The sequence below is a fragment of the Sinohyriopsis cumingii genome, chromosome 2 (genome assembly GCF_028554795.1).
Source record: "Sinohyriopsis cumingii isolate HCF-2022 chromosome 2, ASM2855479v2, whole genome shotgun sequence".
NCBI lineage: Eukaryota > Metazoa > Mollusca > Bivalvia > Unionida > Unionidae > Sinohyriopsis > Sinohyriopsis cumingii.
Genome location: NC_142962.1, coordinates 145,624,553 through 145,649,213, shown reverse-complemented (window position 1 = coordinate 145,649,213; position 24,661 = coordinate 145,624,553). Strand labels below are relative to the sequence as shown.

At 35.8% G+C, this 24,661-nt stretch overlaps 1 protein-coding gene across 3 annotated transcripts in view; it reads left to right on the top strand.

Annotated features, from left to right (window-relative positions):
* Window positions 1-23,169, top strand: part of LOC149806020 (uncharacterized) — a 137,503-nt gene extending 114,334 nt beyond the window's left edge. The window contains exons 1-5 of one of the 3 annotated variants that reach the window (XM_089950869.1): window positions 4,740-4,906; window positions 10,009-10,050; window positions 12,380-12,526; window positions 16,394-16,542; window positions 17,445-23,169. In XM_089950869.1, the coding sequence (XP_089806995.1) occupies window positions 4,828-4,906; window positions 10,009-10,050; window positions 12,380-12,526; window positions 16,394-16,542; window positions 17,445-17,645 (618 nt within the window). In that variant the 5' untranslated portion in view covers window positions 4,740-4,827 and the 3' untranslated portion in view covers window positions 17,646-23,169. Of the gene's footprint in view, window positions 1-4,739; window positions 4,907-10,008; window positions 10,051-12,379; window positions 12,527-16,393; window positions 16,543-17,444 lie in introns of those variants that run through there. The other 2 variants (XM_089950872.1, XM_089950871.1) reach the window with 2 other exon arrangements.
* The last annotated feature ends 1,492 nt before the right edge of the window (window positions 23,170-24,661 follow it).

Sequence of the window (24,661 nt, the reverse complement as noted above, 5' to 3'; positions counted from 1 at the left end):
TACGATGAAAACGGGCTGTTTTCCCATTAATAACACGCACTGGTATCATACTCCCACGTATGACTGTCATTATATTCAAATATCAGGTCGATCTCTAATGCATAGTTGTAATGTCAAAGCTTCTCCGAGCAGATCTAACGTGAGCCCGTCGAGGTCCACAAGGAAAAAACAAACAAGTGCCAATTGGACAGTATGAGACGGAAGAAACTCGGCCGACGCGAGAGTAAGCAATATCTGATCACAAGGGGCGCCATTCAGGTCAAACCAAATTTTTTATAGATAAGATTGCGACAAAATTTCACAACTACCACTGATGGCTTCACCGGTTAGATTAATTAGAGAGGTGGTGGTGATCCTGACAATGTCTGGCTATATAGTGTAAATGTTACCGTCGGGCACCACACCTACAATTCGTTGGTCCTCTGGAATCTCAGTAATATATTCAGGCCAACCGAGAACTGATCTTAACGATGACTGTGCAATATCAACCACGTACGTTGGAGATTTGACCGGCATGGATGAGCAGAGTGTGGTTTAATGTACACGTATGCTGAGTTTAGAATCGTGCTTGACACCAACGTGATCCTCTGTTGGATCTCTTCACTGATTCAATCTCATACGCCCCCTCCCCCCTGGGAAGATCCAAAAACGTGCCAGATACCTTTTCGACTATCCTCTGACGAAAACACAAACGAATTATTCGCATGGAAGCGCCAAAATGTTCACGATAGAATATTATGCCACCTACGATAAACGCGCAACGACACTAATGAGATATCGAGTGTGCAGGATTGCTCCGCTGTGATCAGTGTATTAAAAGTCACACAAAATCCTGACTTCGTCGATGAGATTGTAATCATCGAGGCGATTATCGGGTTGCGTTTGGAACAACACGTTGCGTCTCAGCATTTATTTCGCGAAAAATTGCATCAGTTATCATCGTTCTATACATCATCGATGATTTTAACAAGTGCATCAGTGCATAAATGTTAGGGAGTCCAAGATACCAGTGATGAACAATCGTTGACAAATCGTTGTGATATCATTAATCAATTCCGGTCCGTTGCTGCTTGCGAGAAACGACCCAAAGAGAGTCTCGAGACGATAGGCAAGGTCGTGAGGGTCACACAGTTCATAATATACCATTCATTTTCGTACGGATACTATTGATAGGCATTCCCGGTATATAATATAGTAGATCTCGTTATATTTATGCCATAAACAGTTAGCTATTTTATGTTCTTTTTGTTTTACTCGTCGTGATTTTATATTAAACATACAGTTTTCTCACATTATATAAATGAATGGTTGTTTAACATTGTATATGTCAGTCTATACCATTACAGGCCACATGTGTTCTCTTTTTATGTTGTTGCCTTTTCTCGTTGTTGTTCTCTTTATTGGATGATTGTTAATTAGGGGTCAAAACAGAAGCAAATTCAGTAGGATAAGGCAGAGCGTGGGTGCAAATGTTTCCTTCGTACGAAGGTTCGGGTTCGGGTTCAAATTCTTATGATGGTTCGGCTCTGTTTCGTAGTGTAGTTCGGGTTCGGGTTCGCGTCGACATGAGTGGGGCCATTATCTTAGTCTATCATTATCTACTCCTCCTACTGTCTGTTGTGACCGTAACATATCTTTGACACAATTACGGCCGGCTAAAGCATTATGATTTAGTTCCCATTTGTTCGCGGGCAACATTATTGCATCGTTCCCCAAATTATATTATTATATCGCAGCAGAATTTTGCATTATATTTATAATAATCATTTAAACTATCGCCTCGAAATCGGCGTGGTCCATAGTCACGTCAATCGTTAGAACACTATACGGCTCATGGATGACTAGCGCAAGCATATTCCAAAATTCATTCCATTTAGTAGTCAGCACACCAAGTCAAATGCACGTTTGCAAGGTCATACGAGTCAATGCCACAAAATGTCATGAACATGTTGCAGTTGTCTCGGAATGCTTTATGCACGTGAAGACATCTCTGAGTCACATAGACAACAGCGGTGTTTTTTGTGTCACCTCGGAACAATATTTTTGTGGTGTTTTCTAGATTTTCAAGCATCAGATCATCGCAAATGACAATATTATTTTCACCAGAGACAAAGTCGTCAATGGTAGGAACTTCAACGACTGTGGAAAAGAAATCAACAGTGGAAGATTTACTTCTTGGCGACGACTGAAGCTCAAAATATTTGAGTATATGATAACACGCGTGTTGATCGTCAATCGACAACGCAATTGTGTACAACCGATACCAGATTTCCATCTCAAAATCATATTCAACAACAGTTATGTTTTCCTTGATTTAGTTGGACCAATGATCAACGCACAAACTGGGTTTGAAAACATGTTCACCATTCTTGAGTGGTTCGGGCTTTACCTGCGAGGACATATCAATGACAATAAAAACAGATTTGCAAATCGGACTTTTTCCTGTTTTGTGATGCCATGTTAAATGTCACACAACTTTCGCATAGTACAATCATGTCTTCATACTGTGTTCGATGTCGCGCAAAACACGCATTGCAAATCAGATTCGAGTTCACACATGTAATGGCCAAGCTGTGATCGCTTGAACTTGTGTTTGATGTGGAGAAAATAAGTTCATGTTTGTGGGAATCTCTGGTCGTAGACGTGCATGGTCTAAAAGATCGCCTGCGTTGATTCGCTGCTGCATAAACAGCTATCCGTAGCTCCATGGAGCATAATACTCTGGTGAAAGGCACATCTGGCTCCCTCCTTGACCTGGATACAGTTATTGTGGGTCTGGTGCACGACCGTAATTGCAACTCGATTCTAACAACCGACCGAAGCCCGAGATGAACCCTTTCCTGCACTTTCCTTGAACTTAGCATCAACTTTTTTGTTGGTATTAGTAAACAGGAAATGATCTTTTGGATGATCGACTGTATGAAATTCGTTTAATAAGTATGTCCGATGCTCTATCCGCATACATCGGCGATAATATGCATAAGAAGTGAATAAGTGATCGTGTAGAGCATATTAATACGATCCTGATAAAATGGTTTAATCTTATAATAAAACTTGTACATTAGCACCTTCAACAAGTTCATCACGGACGCACTAATATAAGCTTCGTCAACTTCAGCTCTGATTTTTTTAATTCTATTCGGCAATACGTCTGCCGCGGGACTCATATGCACTGTCTACGAGGAGTATTCAAAGCTTGTTTTGTTCAGTATCGTGGACAAGGTTGACTCTGATTTGCTTTTGCATGTTTTCCATTGTTTTTTCGATCACATAATTGTTAAATAATGTAAAGAAGTCTTTGACGAACTCATTTGTGGCCATGTCCTCAGATCCTTATTCATTTGAATATACGGGTCATGGATTTGTGTCACAAGCATACCTGCTTGAATATAATGCTGCAGGTTTCTCACATGTACTACATAGCTGCTTTTGGCCGAAGATTCAGATTAAGTTTAGTGCATTCTGTAAACTTGCGTTCGGATTCATTCACGAATGTGTCCTGTTATGGGGACAACCACTCCCGACAGCAAATCTAGTGCTAGCAGATAATCAATGTGGGTGCTGTGAAACTCATCTGGATACTCCAGGACAAATTCAAAGAAGTGACTGTTGTTACTGTTACTATCGTACTAGCTCATGTTTATGAGAAAGGACCCACATTAGCCGAGCCCGAGACTCGATCCCACGAAGACAGGTGAGATGGCAGTGATTCGTAACGGTGAGCGCTTTAGACCACTCGGCTCTGGGGCTTTTGTGTAACCCTGATGCTGCAGGCAATGGTGAGGTTGGTTGGTTGGTTGGTTGGAAGTGTTCGGATTTCTCACTGTGAGGACCCAAAGGTTCTGGACCAGCGAGTCTGCGGAACAAAGATGTTCTCGAGCAATCCTGAAACAGGCCCGGAGAAGCGAACCACGCGAGGCCGTACCTTCGCTCAGTTGACGGGTGCTGTCGAATCGTAAACATCTTGTAACTGTCAACTTTACGCCAAGAGACAAATAACATCGTATGTTCCATTTCTTAATCAGTCGGGGCCCTGAGTGGCAGAGTGGTCTAAAGCGCACTCCGTCACGGATCACTGCCATCTCTCCTCTGTCTGCGTGGGTTCGAGTCTCGGGCTTGGCCAATGTGGATATGTGAGAAAGCTTGCCGGTAGCTTCTCGTGGATCGGTGGTTCTTTCCGGGGTTTTCCCGGGTTCTTCCTCCACCAGTAATACTGGCCGCCATGTATAGCCTATCTTGTGCTGAAAAATGGCGTTAAACCCTATAACAACAACAACAACAACATCTTAATCAGTCAAATTCACTTGTGTGAACATAAAATTAGTATCACTGTGGGTTAAAGTCGATCATGCACCATTCATTGTATATCCATCATAATTACTGATACCTGTTGATCCATATATGAATACAACTTGTTTACAGAATTTCATAAATTAATCATATCATGCTGATAGAGCCAGAAATCTGCCATACTTGTTTGTGTCATTTATCTGTTTCAAGCATCGCGTTATTTCCCAGCTGTCACATATATGCAAAAAACAAAAAAAAATCAATCACACTGAGTGAAAATATCATAGGTTTGCCAACATTCTCAGCTCATTTCAAACGAAAACATAACTTCACCTTATACCGGTCCTACTTTCATACGTATACAAAAATTGTGGAGCAGAACCTAGGAAGTAAGGGAACTAACTCTTGTAGAAAACCTCTCTGTAGGCTGGAGATTGATTTACATTTCTGCTTTCTGACACTTCCGGTGTATATACGCGTACGTGTAACTCGACATCGAACACCGATCACATTGTTTACACTTTGCAAAATACGATAATGGAGGTCGTTTTCTTCGAACTTTTTATTGTTGTTTGTCTGGCTTTGGTAAATATCAGTCAAGGTGCCCGTGGGGAAGGTAAAAAGACCGATTGCTCTCTTTCTCACTACCTCTTGCTGGACAATAGACTAGGGCTGTCACCCGGCTACCCGACCGTAGTGAAACACCCTAGCATTAAAAATTAATGACTAGTACCCGTTCAAAAAAATAAGTTGTAAACAACACTATCAAAATATCATATATCATCACGCTGGTCTGAGTTGCAGCTCCAGTCTATATTTAGGAGTAGGACCACCCGTTATGCATCGGCGGCCTACTACTAAACGGCTGCAGTGCGAACGGCTTCTCAGTTCAAAGCAATACTGATATGTAGACTACGCGTGTTAACATATCATTTACTCATCAGTCAGCGAACGTCCGACAAGCTGTGGCTGACTGCGACTGGGGGGAAGACAGATTGGTTTTATTTAGCTTTGATAAATTCTTTCTTAGTTCATTCATTTTTTAGTTTATAGTTCATAAAAAAAAACATTCAAGAAACGTTATTTTGTTCTCGTTTGAAATTTTAATATTATGTTTTGCTTAATTACTTAAGTGTAAACCTCCTTTAGTATTCAAGTTCTCAACTGCAAGTTGACTTTTACCGCTATTCGCCGTGAGTAATAAATAACAAAACACGCTGTGGAAGTTGTTGGAAGTTTATTAATAAGTGAAACGACATTGTAATATGATTTCATTATTATTGACAAATCAAACGAAATATTATAGCACAGTTTATAATAGACAATTTGAAGTACAATAGGAAAAGAAATTATCTCCGTCGACACTATTAGCCATCTCCCACTGGGTGTGGGGAAATTCGAATGTGAAAGTGCGAATTGGTAAAATGCAAAAGAGAATGCGAAATAGTGGATAAAGTATAGTAAACATTGTCCAAAATGATGTAAATAGTCTGCTCGTTTCGTCACCCTACAACAATCCAGGTTTGTGAAAATTTGACAGTGGGGTAACTAGGGTTGTACATGTCTTTTATGTTCTAGTGGGTACCCAGTTACCCGTTAAACGGAGCAGTGGGTACCCGGGTGAAGTTTTCCATGTTTTTTGACAGCCCTACACTAGACCACAGGAGTTGGATGTTTTATCAATAAAGTATGACGAAATCTCTCACAACATGAAATCACCTTATCGGTACTGTAAATGAACACAAGTAGTGGCAAGGGTGACCACAACTCTTCGCTTGATTCAACTTTTCTCACACGCCTTTTATGGCTTCAGAATCGCAAGAAGACTGAAAAACTACACATATCCATTCAAAAGAAAGCGACATACAAACAAATAAATCAAACGACCATCGCATGAATCCAATCTGGCAAATTAACCTTTATTTTCACCATTACAGTCACAAACCCTTTCTAGCAAAATCCATCAGATGGAAATAGCCCATTCTACCATGAGCTGAATAACATCATTAATTGCACAAAATAAAATGTTTTACTTTCTTTTTATTTCAGATTGTATCATTTGATAATTTTATATAAATTACCAGAACAGTTAAAGTTTGGATAGTAGAAATAACTGTTGATCTCATGCATCACACTTCAAATATTGAAGCCTAGATGGATGCTGGACCCGGTAGATTTAAAAATGTGTTTCATCGACTTTCTAGAGGTTGCCACCTGGTAAGATCATCCGTTGTTTGTACTGAGGTTTTTTCATAACAGAAAATGATAGTGAAGAAGAAAATGTGATGCTTGTTTGAGATGTACTAGTTATTATGAATATGATAGTGATATAGGAAAAAAACACAATAGGAAAGGAAAAAAGCTGATACTTTATGCCACTGATTAACCATTGATATGATGATGATGTGTGTGTGTGTGTATGAGAGAGACAGACAGACAGATGAGGCAGGTAATAGAAAATACTAAAGTTATCAGGATTAATGTGTATACAGTGCGAGGACATTCTGAATGCTATCAGCAACTGTGATGTATGTATGTATGTATGTGCAGAGTGAGAGCATTTTTTACAACTTTTGAAAATAGTAGTATATGTGTGATTTGGATTTTTTTAACGTAACTTTAAAAAAAATTTAGTCATATCGCTATGATGTCTGCAGTGTGGCAGTTTATAGTGATGTCTAGCACTGGGGAATCATGCTGCAGACATGTAGCATGATGTCCCACCCAGTCACATTATCCTGACACCAGGCTGACCAGTCCTAATACTAACCTCTTAATGCTGAGTGCCAAGCAAGGCAGCTGTTAGTACCATTTTTGTAAGTCTTTGGTATGACTCAGCCGGGGATTGAACCCACAACCTCCCTCATCAGAGGCAGAAGCTCTAACCGCTAGGCCACTGGAGCAGTTGAAAATAGTAGTAATATAATACTGTAAATAACATTTTCATGGTGCATTCATTATTCTGAGCAAATTCAGCTAATCGATTGATTCTGCATTATTAAATTTCCTTAGTATTAAAAGATAACACAGATTCTGCACCGTGTTCGGTATGATTATTAGACCCTAATTCATATTTACTGCAGAATAGAAACTGGTAGAATGAGCTACTTCCATTGGATGGAATCTGCTAGAAAGGGTTTGGTGAAAATAAAGGTTATTTCAGCAGATTGGATTCATGCGATGGTCGTTTGAGAGTTATGCATTGGTTCATTAATATCTTTTGAATGGATATGTTTAGTTTTTCAGTATTCTTGCGATTCTGAAGCAATAAAAGACATGTGAGAAAAGTTGAATAAAGCGGATGGTTGGAATTCACTTGTACTCCTTGTGTTCATTTGCAGTACCGATAAGGTGATTTCATGTTGTCAAAGATTTTGTTGTACTTTATTGATAAAGCATTAGATTCCTGTGAATAGACTGACAGGCCCCTATGTTATATATGATCTCATTCTCAATTGCGTAATGTTCATATTTATATACATATATATATATAATTTCCTTAAACCTTCCTATAGTAAAAGGACGGACTTGTCAATGAAATCAGATGACATTGATCCAGCTTATGACTTAAATGGTCTTTGCTAATCCGAAAGGCACAAACAGTAATTGCAAATATGGCAAGTATGCAGAATAAAACCAATTGCCATTGTCAGTGTATAATATATTTGCTTGTAGGGTAATGTCTAAACATCCCAATTTAAAAGTTTCACTTAACTTACACTTAAATGAATGGATTGGATTAACAGTAATGTGAACTATAGTGATGTAAACTCAGATAAGCATAAGAGATAAGCTTCTGGTCAAGGTTTACCAGCTACTAAAAAGACAAAAGACACCAGGCCTGGTTGCCCACATCTTTACTGGTTAAGGTTTACCAGCTACTAAAAAGCCAATGGACACCCAAGACACCAGGCCTGTTGCCCACATCTTTGCTGGCCAAGGTTTACCAGATACTAAAAAGCCAATGGATGCCAGGACACCAGGCCTGTTGCCCACATCTTTGATGGCCAGGCTATTCCAGCTACTAAAAAGCCAATGGACACCCAAGACACCAGGCCTGTTGCCCACATTTTTGCTGGCCAAGGTTTACCAGCTACTAAAAAGCCAATGGATGCCAGGAGTTGCCTCCCTTAGTATATACCTGTAATGCCAACTAACCAATAGCATGTAACAGTGGTGCATTGTATATTGGCTGGAAATGGTGGAGGCAACTGATTTAAAAAGGATACTTTTTAAGTTTAACATTGAAAGTATGACATACTAAAGGGAAGCCATTATAGGTGTATTTGAGTGAAAGTTATTTTGTAAAAACAGAGACTGTCAGTGGAAAATTGCTTATTTATCAGTCCATTCAAGTTGTATGCTCCCCTTGTCTCAATCATGTAGGAACAGTGTTAGATCTGAACAACATAATTTTGATTGCATGCTGTGGTTTGCTGCTACATCCAGTGAAATTTGCAGACTTGAAGCACAGAAATATCTGCTCAATATGCCAAGGTGTAGATAGGGTTATCATATCAGAACCTTGGCTAGTGAAGATGGGTTGCCTATCAATACTAATATAGGTTTGGAGGCAGATTTATCATATTACAAAACACCATCAAGAATAGGAAGTTCGATTATGATTTATTTTCTGATCTCTAACAGATTAAATGAGTGTATTAGTGTGTGTGACACTTTCCATCAGCGGTACTGATGGTTAGTTGCATGCATTGTGGGCTATTTATATATATATATGACAAAAGTTGTTGAATAATTGATGACAGCAGTCTGGGGCGATTGCAGTAATTTACTGGGCAACTAGATAAATATGCTGGGCAACCAGTCTTTTAAAGCTGGTTGCCCTTGAACAGCCATATATTTTATAAAAAATTCTACCCTTGGAGACACTCATACAGATACCGGTAGGTAATTATGACAATTATGTCTTTGAGAGCAGCTGTTTGGTGATAAGGCAATTATTGGATCTTATACCAATATACTGAATCAGACTGAATTGTGTCACTATGTGATTCATGTATGCCAGCAGCATGTTCATGGAAATGTTCCAATAGCAAATTTGTTTCAGATTTGCATATTGTATGGAGTACACACCAATATATGCTTTGTTTACGAGTACACTCTCACATGCCACTGTTTATGAAAAAAGTTTGCATTTAAAATCTGGGATATTATGGACTTATGGACTGAGCCAACTGTGAATACATATATTGAACAGGTAAATTAAAGAGAGAATATTTCTGTTACCGGTAATCCTCATTCTTGTCATGACATTAATTTGATCTTTCTCGAGATATTGTTTTTTTTATCAATCCCTGTTGTTTAAGTCTGTAAAACTGAAAAATCATTATTTGATTTGCCACATTTTTAAAACGATTGTTCGTATTTGTCACATGTCATGACCAAAAAGAAAAATCCTTGCCTTTATGGGAATAATCTAAGTTACACTATATAATGTCTTTATCAGTGCTTAGTTACTAAACCTATACTCATTATAAAATATGACTTTCAGACATAAGTAAATATAAGAGAGACAAAGTGATTCCTTGACTTTTTAAAGTGTCTTTTTTAAAATTTAAGGCAGAACCAAAAGGAATAATAGTGATGCTTCTCAGCTCCCATGTGAAGTTGACCTTCAGTAGTGATAATTCTTGAACAATACTTGCAAATATTCTTTGTCAGTTCTCTTGTTGTTTTATATCCTCTTTTTTTGCTTAGTTTCAGAAACATCTTGCAGAACATGCCAGATTACATTAAAAGGTAAGTTTCAGACATTGTATACAGCCTTTAACTGAAAAGTTTCATTTTGTGTGATTGGAATTTGCATTTATTTTGTTGGTCCCATTTGGTTTGTGTATTTATATTATCAGCAAGAGCTGTATCCCTTTGTTTTTACTCCTGCAATATGAATGATGAAGTCATTGTGTAATAAACATATTTATTATATGCTCATTTTTTTCTCTGTTAACTTTACATTAAAAAGGTTACTGCATTTGTATGGGAAAATAAGAACTCGTTTTGTTGGATGGATATTCTGCACTCCCAATGTTGTGCAGTATTTCCATGAGAAAAATTGGTTCATATTTTCCCATACAAATGCAGTAACCTATAATTATACTTGTTATCAACCTCCTCCCCAATCCTGTCTAAAGTGCTTACCTTTACCAATCATTGCCATGTCACCTCTGTCAGCATGGGTTCCAATCTCGGGGTTGTGGGTATGTGAGAAAGCTTGCCAGTAGCTTCTTGCGGGTTGGTGGTTCTTACCAGGGTTTTCCAAGACTCTTCCTCCACCATTTATCCAAGCTGCCATGTATCGTATGCTGAAAAATGGCATTAAATCCACAATAACAACAACAATCCCCCCTCATCCCAATAAAAAATTGTTACAGATTTTGACCTTTTCTTTAGCGGGGCGCCGAGTGGTCTAAAGCGCTTTCCATTACGGATCACTGCCATCTCACCTATGTCTGCGTGGTTTCGAGTCTTGGATTCGGCTAATGTGGGTATGTGAGAAAGCTTGCCAGTAGCTTCTTGTGGGTTGGTGGTTCTTTCCTGGGTTCTTCCTCCATCATTAATATTGGCCGCCATGTATAGCCTATTGTGTGCTAAAAAATGGCGTTAAACCCTACAACAACAACAGCAACCTTTTCTTTAGATACAAGTACCTTAAAAAGGAAGTTTATTTTTACTGGATATTTATTTCCCATAAATTAGTGAATAACACATGGATTATCCATGTTTTTCCCTACCAACCCCCCACCCCTGTGGAGTATATATGTCCATGTGTTACACAGTTTGATTATTACTCATTTTACCACATTGTTGTAATTATTTATTTGACTTGTTTCTTATTTCAAACAAGGCACCAAGGTCAAAATTATAAACAAGTCTAATGTTGATTATATAGTTATGTTTTACATTTCAGCTAAATTTTTTGAAGTTTAGAGACGATAAAAAATAACAAGAAGACAAGATCAGCATAATAAAATCAGCATCTTCAATTTGATAACTAATTTATGAGCAGCAATGTTGTTGTGTTTACTAAAATCTTAAACTGCCATTGATGTGTCTGATTCACAGTTGTAGTTGGATTCAGATCTTCCATAGATAAGTTGAATTCTGTAAAAATTTCACATTTCTGGAATCCAGTTCAAATAGTAGCTAATGTTGTTATTGTTTATTGTAAAATTGGAAGGTGTGTAGTTCATGCCATCAGGCAAGTATTTATTGGTATGTGACTATTTTATTGATCTTGAATTACTGGTAATGGATAGACATGGATTTGGCCCTTGACAATGAAAACATGTGGCATAATCATGGAATGCTTGAGATGGCTCAAGGGGAGAAAACTAATTATGAATTATCCAGTTTGGTTGAAATGATTCTGCTGAGGTACATTGGTAAACAGAAAGGATGGTTCATCATTCCCTACTATTTTACGCTACCGGTATGTTTATAATGAAAAGACGTCATTAATTATTCTTTATGAAAACTCTGCATGCAGTCTGATATATTTTTTTATTCCAACAGAAAAACTGCAGGTAATACATGAGTGTGTGTTACACTTGGACACATTATATTTACTAATTTATGGTACATGAGTAAAAAGAGTTTATTCCATAATAAAATACAGACCTAAAATTTGAGAAACAAAATTTTTTATCTTTGTCATGAATCAATGGATGTCACTTTTCTCCAGGAAATGCAACAATCATGACAAAATGACCAATCAAACCACAATGGGTGTTTGGGACATTGACATGGTTGTATTCTAAATAATACTTTAAGACATAGGAGTTTTCTTTGACCACACAGAAAGAGTCCATGAATCTCAGAAATGTGTGGATCTTGGCTTGGCACAGTGTTGTATTGTATAAAAATATTAGCTTTCTGACTCTGTAAAGTTGATAAGTTAATTATCCATTTTTGGTTTACATTTTATCTTCTTTGAAACATTTTGCTCACTTTTAAATTTCAAACTTCTTTAATAGTATGCAGCAAATCTCTTTCAGTTAATTAGATTTGAACATATATGTATCAGTAAATTGATGTTTTAAAATATGTTAATATTTTGAATCTTTTACAGAACTTGACAACCAAATGCATTATAAACTGAGTCATGGTGTGGAAGCCACTGTGAGAAAGGCATTGAAGACGGTTTGCAAGAAGGAATCCTTTGTCAATTATGACATGGATTCCAAGACTATTCTAAACTCTTGTAAAGATATTGCAGGTATGTAATATCATAATTGACTTAATTTTCCTCATCAAATAAATTTATTAAGTTGTTCAAATGGTTATGACAGTTATAAAAAGTTAACAATAATTAGTTTGCCTTTTTGATGAAGTACTATGAGTACATTTTACACCAAAAGTTCACCTTGATTAACCAAATGTTCATCTTGATTAACCAAATGTTCACCTTGAATCTGCCTGTTTCTGCATGTTCCTCTGTCTGTACTATTATATTAAACTATGATTTAATTTCACCTCAGATCACATATATATATATATATATATATATATATATATATATATATATATATATATATATATATATATATATGTATCTGTTGCATATGGTGAATTATGTCACAAACAAGACTGACCTATTTTGAACATCTGCCATCACTTTGTCCAAAGTGAATGAAATTAGCTCATCAACATGCCACCAAACCATCCTCCAGTGCTGCATAGGATGTCATATTTAGGTCCAATAATGAACCTTGTTTGCTGAGAAACCAAAGTTTGTTCCACCTTTTGGCATACAAATTCATCTTTACCAAGAAACAGCAAACTTCAGTCTTGCAGCACAGCAGAAAATCAGAATTCAGTATTCACAAGTCAGCACTTTGGTTATCAAACCAGCCAAAATAATATTTGATCTTTTCCAGTGTACACATTCCCTCCTTTTTGAGAGGGAATACAACAAAATCAGACTCATATTGTGTCTGTGGGTGACTGTGTATAGATGGTTCAGAAGATAAAGACAAAATAGGAGATGCCATTGCAACAGCTAATGGCATTATCTCATCCTGGTTACCAGATAAAGCCTCTATTTTGACAATAAACTACAACTATACCAAAATTGTTAAACTACATTGAAACCTCACCTACCACAATAACTATTATGATCATTTCAGATTCCTTTTTTCTGCTGATATCCTTGCAAAATCTTGAATTTGGCCATCCATTAATTATCTCACATTTTAAAGAAATAAGACTAATGCTTGTACTGGCTGTACAAGTTTTTTCTTGTTTGCTGCCTAGTAACATTAGTATTAAGGGTTATGAGAGGGCAGATCAAGTAGCTGGAGCTGCCTTACATTCACCTTTATTAGAATGGAATATCCTGTATACTGACTTTAAATATTATAGAAATCATCATGTTATTTATACTTGGCAAAATATTTGTATGTGGAATGAAAAATCCACAAACAAGCTTTGGAACATCAGTTTAGCCACTGAGAAGCAGCACCACTCATATCACAGAGATGCATTGGTGTTATGCCATTCATATAGGACATCACACCTGACACAGTCATAGCTTAGGAGGGTGAACCTTGTCAAATGTACATACCCTGCCAGTATCCACTTCAAGTGGAAAACATTCTTGTCAATTGTATTGATTTACACCTTGTGAGACAGATTTAATTTTATTAGGAACTGGATATTGATGTCCCACTTGAGTAAATCTGGGACATTTATGGGGATGTGCTTTATTTCAAAATTTTGATCCAGTGTTTAAAGGGATTTATGTATTTTGACTTTTTCTGTTTTGTACACTTGTAACAAAATTTCAATTTTTTGCCTTTTGTCTTGGAGTATTTTGTGTTTCTTTTTATTTGCAAAAGGTTTATCTTTCTATTGAGTTTCCAGTTTTTTCTCATATCATTCTTAGAACTTAACATTCAGTTGGCACCTTATAGTCAGTATCGGGCTGACGTGTTGTTATACACTGATGTATACATACATACATGATAGCCTCCACTGACATCATTTTGTCATGTTATAGTGCTTGCTGACAAGCATGATAGTGCATACTGGATCTGACACCATCTTGTAATGTTATAGTGCTTGCTGACAATCATGATAGTGCATACTGGATCTGACATCATTTTGTCATGTTATAGTGCTTGCTGACAAGCATGATAGTGCATACTGGATCAGACATCATTTTGTCATGTTATAGTGCTTGCTGACAATCATGATAGTGCATACTGGATCAGACATCATTTTGTCATGTTATAGTGCTTGCTGACAAGCATGATAGTGCATACTGGATCAGACATCATTTTGTCATGTTATAGTGCTTGCTGACAAGCATGATAGTGCATACTGGATCTGACACCATCTTGTCATGTTATAGTGCTTGCTGACAAGCATGATAGTGCATACTGGATCAGACATCATTTTGTCATGTTATAGTGCTTGCTGACAAGCATGATAGTGCATACTGGATCTGACACCATCTTGTCATGTTATAGTGCTTGCTGACAATCATGATAGTGCATACTGGATCAGACATCATTTTGTCATGTTATAGTGTTTGCTGACAATCATGATAGTGCATACTGGATCAGACATCATTTTGTCATGTTATAGTGCTTGCTGACAAGCATGATAATGCACACTGGATCAGACATCATTTTGTCATGTTATAGTGCTTGCTGACAAGCATGATAGTGCATACTGGATCTGACACCATCTTGTCATGTTATAGTGTTTGCTGACAATCATGATAGTGCATACTGGATCAGACATCATTTTGTCATGTTATAGTGTTTGCTGACAATCATGATAGTGCATACTGGATCAGACATCATTTTGTCATGTTATAGTGCTTGCTGACAATCATGATAGTGCACACTGGATCTGACACCATCTTGTCATGTTATAGTGTTTGCTGACAATCATGATAGTGCATACTGGATCAGACATCATTTTGTCATGTTATAGTGCTTGCTGACAAGCATGATAGTGCATACTGGATCTGACACCATCTTGTCATGTTATAGTGCTTGCTGACAATCATGATAGTGCATACTGGATCAGACATCATTTTGTCATGTTATAGTGTTTGCTGACAATCATGATAGTGCATACTGGATCTGACACCATCTTGTCATGTTATAGTGTTTGCTGACAATCATGATAGTGCATACTGGATCAGACATCATTTTGTCATGTTATAGTGCTTGCTGACAAGCATGATAGTGCACACTGGATCAGACATCATTTTGTCATGTTATAGTGCTTGCTGACAAGCATGATAGTGCATACTGGATCTGACACCATCTTGTCATGTTATAGTGTTTGCTGACAATCATGATAGTGCACACAGGATCAGACAGCATTTTGTCATAGTGCTTGCTGACAAGCATGATGGTGCACATTGGATCAGACACCATCTTGTCATGTTTTAGTGCTTGATGACAAGCATGATAGCATCCATTTGATTAGATACCATTCTGTCATGTTATAGTGCTTGCTGACAAGCATGATGGTGCACACTGGATCAGACAGCATTTTGTCATAGTGCTTGATGACAAGCATGATTGTGCACTCTGGATCAGACAGCTTTGTCATAGTGCTTGCTGACATGCATGATGGTGCACACTGGATCAGACACCATCATGTCATGTTATAGTGCTTGCTGTCAGTCATAATAGTACCTTCTGAATGAGACACCATCATGCATCATAATCTATCACTAGTGATAGTATTGACTGACAAGATTACACAGAGCTTACAATTCCAGATACAGAATTGTTTATTCACCAGACAACAAGCACCATGCTTTTGATACAAAGTTTGTGATGAGCTGAACCAGCTAATTCTTTGTCTTCCTTGTGCATTGTACCCATTTTATCAGGAAAGGAACTAATAGATAAATAAATTTGTAGTGTATTTTCTGCCCCAGTTTTGTTACCGTTAAAAATGACAATCAGACCATGTTACAGTCAAAAGCAAGTTTTCATCTAAGAGTGTTCTTTATTTGTGACATTTTGGGAAACTTTTAAAATCTTTGGAAAACACTTGAAGATAATGTTCATATGTGTCATATCTCTATATCATAGTTACTACACTATTGTTACAGGACGGAAAGAAGTTGAAACCCTTTTGACAGAATACTATACAAGGGTTAATAAAGAAGGTGGAAGATGGAGTTACCTTGATGTGACAGACTGGATCTGTAATGAACATCTTCATATGTGTCAGACAGAACATCTCAAGGCCAATCAAAAGGTAAAGAAAATCTCAAGGACAGTCAAAAGGTACAAATGTGTCAGATAGAAAATCTCAAGGACAGTCAAAAGGTACAAATGTGTCAGATAGAACATCTTAAGGACAGTCAAAAGGTACAAATGTGTCAGAACAGCTCAAGGCCAATCAAAAGGTAAAAATATGTCAGATAGAACATCTCAAGGCCAGTCAGAAGGTAAAATTGTGTCACATAGAACATCTCAAGGCCATTTGAAAGGTAAAAGAACATAGCAAGGCCAGTCAAAGAGAAAATAACATCTTAAGGCCAGTCAAAAGGTAAAATGTGTCAGAACATTTCAAGGCCAGACAAAAGGTATAAATGTGTCAGATAGAACATCACAAGGCTAGGCATAAGATAAAATTGTTTCAGATATAACTTCTCAGGGCCATTTGAAAGGTATACAGCTGTCAGAAGATCTCAAGACCAGTCAAAAGTACAAATGTGTCAGAACATCTCAAGGCCAGTCAAAAGGCACAAATTTGTAAAATAGAACATCTCAAGGCCAGTTAGAAGGTATACATTGTGCAGTCTTGTCTTTTAATACAATCTTTTGAATATTTATTATCTAATGAAGATTGTCAGAAATGGTTTTTCTTTTTTGGTTATTAAAACAAAACACAACTAATATTGTACAATTAGAGCAATTATGTTTCCCTTTATATGACTAACCTAGCAGTCTGACCTTGTGGCATATTTGGATGTAGATGTATATTAAAAATAGTTTTGAACCATATGGTAAACAACACACACACCTTCAAATTGGACTTCAACTTAATTTGGAAGCTAAACTTAGATCTTGTACAGTGTTGGTATTTTTGACTAGTCATATGTATGTCATTGCCCATTTCTTATTTGTTCATGAAATCAGTATAATAATTTTCAGGATGGTGGAATAGAGATAGACCCAGAGACCCAGGAAATAAAAATTGTCCCTGGTAGGAAGGTCAAGACACCCAAAGCTGTGAGAGAATCACAAGAACCTAATGACAAGAAGAAACCAATAGAACAAGCAGGTCTGAATGTTGATGTACCTGTAGATCAACCAAATATTGCTGTTACCCTTGATAGTCATGATGAACTTTGACCTGCACGTTTTCTATGGAATAGAGGGTGTTAATGTTAAGCAAAACATTATCAATATGGTACCTCAAACATTTTTCAGGATATTTTGTTTACATGCTCCAGCATTATACCCAGTCTAGACATTTGAGATCAGCAAATAAAACATACTGGAACAATTTATTTTTAGATGGTGTCTTATTGTCCATCATCCTTCTAGCTTTAGGGCCCATCTGAACAGAAACTTTTTCATATTTTAAGTTTGTCTTAGTTTACATTGTTACAATCAATTATATTGTTAATCAGATACTATAAATCCTTTGTCTAAACTGTTAGGTAACTGCATACTTTATGTGTGGGAATTTTGTTTCAGTATTATCCCATTAGCCAATATATTATTTACAACAAAAATTGTGATCAGTTATTTTATTGAATTTTGCCATGTTCCTTTAGATAAAGTCAGCCAGCAGAATTATATGTTCCCATTTCTTTAACAGACTAGTGAGAAAATATAATAAGACTGTAATCATTCAGTGTGGCAGTCCAAATATCCCACTACTATAATATTTGTTGTTTACAAAAGATAAACATTCTTGAGTCTTGTTTCTTTAAGGGTTTGTAGTATGATTATTTATGCAATGAGCAGCCAACAAATGTGAATTATGTGCAGTCACCCAACACTCAACTACAAAACTGTTTGAGGATATTTTGGGCACTTGTTTTAAGAATTGAGAGGAAAAATTGAATGATCAAATGTTTCTTGCTGGAAAATATAGAAAATTTCTTTAAAATATTTGACATAATCATATTTTAATAATATTTTTTAGTTGCCTAACTTGGCTTACACATTGGGAAAAATGGATGTTTTTCATTCCTTTTTAACTCAGTCTACTGATCATAGACCAGCTGTGCTTGTGGGATGATCTGATATTCCTCATTCATTGTTGTCTGTTATCTGACAAATTTGTTATGCTACTCATCCTAGACTTCTTTCAGGATTGCTTTGAAACTTTATACACACATTCAAGCCATGGTCTAGTTGGTTCTGCATGAAAATGGTGCTGCTTTGATATTGAATATGTCACTTGTTATTGCTACTCCTTCTGAATGGATAGTCATATCAAAATGGGGCTTTTACTGGTAGTCTGTAATGAAAATGGTGCAGATCTCATGTCCATTATGGCAACCATGGCAGCCAATTTAAAAATGTTGTTATCAAAACCTCTACTTGAACAGAAAGTCTTATTGATGTGGGTTTTTCACCAGAAGACATCTTGTGATGTCCAGTTTGTCTTGAGTGAAAATGGTGCAGATTTGACATCCATGGCCACCACAGCAGCCATCTTGAAAATCTTGCTATTTCCACTCCTGGATGGAAATCCATACCATGAAAATATTATCTCTACTCTTCTCCAAATTAATGTCTATATTAACATGGGATTTTCACCAATATATTTCTTATGATACCTAAGTGCAATTAGTACCAGTCATACATCAGATATGGCACAAATGATGACTGTACAAAGAATCTTGTTGTCACTACTCCTTTTGAACAAAATGATCATTATAAAATGGGGTTTTCACCAAAAGACTTTTAATTTATAGTTCCTCACTTTGTCCTAAATGAAAATGGTGCTAACCGAATATCCATCATGTATACCACAAATTGTTATTGCTGAGGAATATCAGAGATGGTTTCACAACTCATCAGTTAAAAGGAAATGGTCGTAGTTTGAGTTCCTGGAAATTCTTTTTTCCCAGTAGAGTATCAGTCTCTTTGAGGGACTTTCGTCAGTTGTCCTGGGCACCTGGGCAGTGGATTTTTCTACTCGTCCATGGATATTAACGTTTGTCTTACAATTTTTAAGAGCAAATCTCTCAGTAAAACCTCAAAATGATACCATTTCCAATTTCATTTTGATATTAATTCCTTTCATATGATAAACGTAGTCAAAACAAAATGAATATTTACCTTTTGGAAGGAAAGCCATATTTTTAATTTAGGGATTCCATTGTGGAGTGATATTGTATTTCAAGTCCAGAAATATAGTATAACTTGTAAACAGAGTGGTTTTTACTACTAGAAAATGTTAAAACAACTCCTGAATTATCACATTATGACAGCCCTTACCTATAAGTGCAAGACAATATGGCTGCATGATCAAAGAATGATGTTTATTTTTGTTACAGAAAATAATTATGATGATCAAGTCATCCGTTTCTCTCAGTGCAGACTAAGTTTTTGAAGATCTTCATTTTACCCCAAAGCACAAAGAGCTATATGTATCAGTTGCCTTTTATTAAAGGTTAAATATACTTTCAGTTAAATACAGGTAATTGTATAAGGTTCTGCTTGAAAATTATGATGGAGTATATCATAATATCACAAAGTGTTGATCACTGTTTAAGGATGATGTTTTGATGATTGTTACTATTTTTAAGCACCAGTTGAAACTGTTCAAATTACAGCAAGATATTCTCACTCAGTATTAGTTAAAGAGAAATAAATTATATTCATTTTGTAAATTCTGTATTTATATAGAGGCTGTGTTATATTTCATTTCTTGGCTTAGAGAGATTACATTCCTACAAACTTAACATGCAAGTAGTGGAAAATAATAGTTTGGGGGTTTTCTTGTTATATAACATAGGAAAAAAATAAATGAATAACCAGTGATTACTGGATATCTGGAAAAGTTTTCCATATATTTTGGGATATTTCTGGCTCCATTTTGGTATATTTCTCAATATTCCATTCCAGTATTGCTGCAGTATGGATCATATTTGTATCTGTATTTTATTTATCTGGTATATTGTAAGAAAAAAACAAAAAACAATCTTCAGCCACTTCAATGCAAAAAAAACTTAAAAGGGGATAATAAATTGAGACTTAAAAGTTTTTAATTGAATGTAATGAAATGGTCAATTATAAAACAGGCATTTTTCTCAATTTGTCATATTATTTTCAAACCACTGTCAAGTTATCTTCAAGATATGTTTATAATTTAATGATTATGTGTTATTTCTAATTTGTTATCTGGGTTTTTGTATATATTATCCTTGTATGGCTTCATAATACATTAAAAATTAATATATTTTTAATCAAATATATTACAGCAAGCATGACACAAAATAATGGGGTTGTTTATTGTTTAATTACATTACAAAAGTTTGTTGATGCAAAAATGTTATTTTCTTCTCACCAATTTACTGACCTTCTATGCAATTCAGTTTGTCTACAATGTTTGCTGTACAATTTACATATAAAATGATACAGACAGAGTTGATGTAGTACTCACCCATCACTTCCCTATGACAGATTTTTGTTAGAATAATTTTTTCTAGGGTTTATTATGGGTCAGTCTTTTGTATTATTATTTTTGTAAAACTGTCAAATTTTATCTGGTATTACCATGGCCAGAACATCCCCCCCACCATAGATCTGGCCTTACTCATGTGAACTGGAACTGTTGCCGATGAGTTGTCTGTGATGAGATGAAAATCAAATCTGATACTCAAATTTGTTCTTGTATGTTTATAAATTCCATGCTTTTTTTTTTAAAGTCTTGTAATAATTTTTGTAAATTCCATGCTTGTTTTTTAAAAACAAATTGTGATTATTGTTTTTCTGAATGTATCTGTGATTAAGTTATTTGTTTCATTATTTCCACAAAATAAGCCTTACTGATGTTTGAAATGTGCAGCATATGTGGACTTTTAAAACTGAGTTCATGTGGACTTTTGAAACAATATGCCTCATGGACTTTGGAGACACATAAACAACTGAATTTTTGAAATGGTGAGCTTGTGTGATGTCTGAAACAGTGAGCTTGTATGGACTTTTTGGAACAATAAGCCTCTGTGGACTATTGAAACTCTGAGTTTGTGTCAACATTTCATACAGTGATAATGTGTGAACTTTTTAAACAGTGAGCTAGTATGAACTTTGAAAACAGTAAGCCTGTGTGGACATTTGAAATGGTGAGCTTGTGTAGACTTTTAAGACAGTAAGCCTGTGTGTATTTTAGACACTGAGTTTGTGTAACCTTTTGAAATAATGAAATAGTGTTGACTTCTGACCTTTGAAATTACAAGCTTATGTGGATGTTGAAACAACTGAATCAATGTCAGTTTTTGAAACAATGAGTTTGTATGAACTTTTGAAATAGTAAGCCTGTGGAGACTTGTGAAACAGCGAACTGTGTAGACTTTTGAAATAGTAAGCTTTTGTAGACTTATGAAACAGTAAACTGTGTAGACTTTTGAAATAGTAAGCTTTTGTAGACTTTTGAAACAGTGAACTGTGTAGACTTTTGAAATAGTAAGCTTTTGTAGACTTTTGAAATAGTGAACTTGTGTAGACTTTTGAAATAGTAAGCTTTTATAGACTTGTGAAACAGTGAACTGTGTAGATATTTGAAATAGTAAGCTTTTGTAGACTTTTGAAACAGTGAACTGTGTAGACTTTTGAAATAGTAAGCTTTTGTAGACTTTTGAAATAGTGAACTTGTGTAGACTTTTGAAATAGTAAGCTTTTATAGACTTGTGAAACAGTGAACTGTGTAGATATTTGAAATAGTAAGCTTTTGTAGACTTTTGAAACAGTGAACTGTGTAGACATTTGAAATAGTAAGCTTTTGTAGACTTTTGAAACAGTGAACTGTGTAGACTTTTGAAATAGTAAGCTTTTGTAGACTTTTGAAATAGTGAACTTGTGTAGACTTTTGAAATAGTAAGCTTTTATAGACTTGTGAAACAGTGAACTGTGTAGACATTTGAAATAGTAAGCTTTTGTAGACTTTTGAAACAGTGAACTGTGTAGACTTTTTGAAATAGTAAGCTTTTGTAGACTTTTGAAACAGTGAACTGTGTAGACTTTTGAAATAGTAAGCTTTTGTAGACTTTTGAAACAGTGAACTGTGTAGACTTTTGAAATAGTAAGCTTTTGTAGACTTTTGAAACAGTGAACTGTGTAGACATTTGAAATAGTAAGCTTTTGTAGACTTGTGAAACAGTGAACTGTGTAGACTTTTGAAATAGTAAGCTTTTGTAGACTTTTGAAATAGTGAACTTGTGTAGACTTTTGAAATAGTAAGCTTTTATAGACTTGTGAAACAGTGAACTGTGTAGACATTTAAAATAGTAAGCTTTTGTAGACTTTTGAAAAGTGAGTTTTTGTAGACTTTTGAAATAGAGAGCTTGCGTAGACTTTTGAAATAGAGAACTTGTGTAGACTTTTAAAAAAGTGAGTTTTTGTAGACATTTGAAACAATGAACCATGTAGACTTTTGAAACAAGTGTTATTAGATGCACAGACACATTTATTGATTTCAGGTGATTTGAATTACGAATATGGAGTCTGCAGAATGAATTTCTTTTAAAGTTAGTCCAACACATGTAATTTAAGTGTACCATTTTATAGGTAATATAGATTTTATATTTGGTATGGATTTTGTACGTAATGTTGGTATTTTATTTTTGAAATTTCTTTATATCAAAGAGTAACTTTTATAAATATCTGAATAAAATGTTTTGTATTTTCTATCAAATTGTTTGACTATCTTAACATCCCTATTCACTGCCATATACTTTGTCGGTATATGATTACTAATTGTGTTAGCAGAATTCACATCAGCAAAATTTAAAATTTGTAGAGGAATTAAATTTATGGTAAAAGGTATCAGTGTACCAATGAAGACCAGAAAAGTGAAACTTTGTATGTATAGGCACCTAATTGCAATTTAACCTAGTCTTGATGAGAACAATATTATCATATATAAGCCAAGTCAAACTGTAAACAACAAAGATTCTGATCTGCGATAGTGTAAAGTACCTGCAGAGCAGGGTCTGTGTTGTGCGTTCTACTGATTACTCCAAACGAACTGCACAGACCTAGATCTGCCGGCACATTATGCAATGGCAGATCTTGGTCTGTGCAATTTGCAGTTGGACTCACCTTAAAAGTGAGTATGTATGAGACCTTGATTGATAGTACATTCTGTTTAAATTCTTAAGTCCTAATAGTTTTAAGAAACTAATGTAGTTTGTTGGAAGGGAGATAATGATATTAAGTGCAAATTGATGTCATTTTGCACTTATCTCCTTTCCATTATGTTTTGATAAAATATTTGTGGTGGCTGGTCTATTAGAACCAAAGGGGTTGTTGATATTCTTGGAACCAGTCCCCACCTCCAACATTACCTGTTCAAGGACTACAATTACAAGTCCTTAACACAGGAACAGATGCTGTAACAGAGTCTTTCCTGCATTATATATTTCTTTTTGATTGTATGAATGACTTTATTACTTACTTAAGCTCCTTCCCATCACCCTTTTGTTTGCTTCCAAAAAATAACTTTGACCCTATAGGTTACTGTTGGATCCCCCAATTCCCTTTCAGAAACAGACTCTGCAACCTCCTCTTCCCCAAATCTTTGACTTGCCAGTGATTGTGTATAGTGAGTCACTATAAAAGGACTAGATAGAAATCTTTGACTTGCCAGTGATTGTGTCCAGTGAGTCACTATAAAAGGAGCAGATATCAAAGTCAGTCTTAACTAAGTTGCTATTATGGAAAGTTGCTTGGAATAAACTGGCTTGTTGCCTTTAGTGACTAACAGATAGTCATTTACAGGAGAAGCTTCTCACCTAAGTCAATGGTAAACCAAAAAATGAATTAATTACAGAGATAGTCTAATCAGCCTACAAACTCAGTCAATAGGTCTCAGGTGTGTTCAAACCTGCTTTGATACATATAGATATGGCACCCAAATTTCATTTGTCACTTAATTTTGGTTTCCAAACAACACTCATCTATCCATGATTTCTTCATTTTCAGACACAATTATGATTGTTGTGAGGGTACAAACAGCTAATTAAACAATATTAGTATTTATTATATTTTCTTCACATTTTCCACCAAAATCTTGTAAATGTACTGTTTATCATAGAGTTGAACAGGTACAGTATAGGTGACACTGAATATCAAATAGAAATGTCCCATTAAGTTCAGTCACTAATAACTGGAGGTCATGGGTTCGA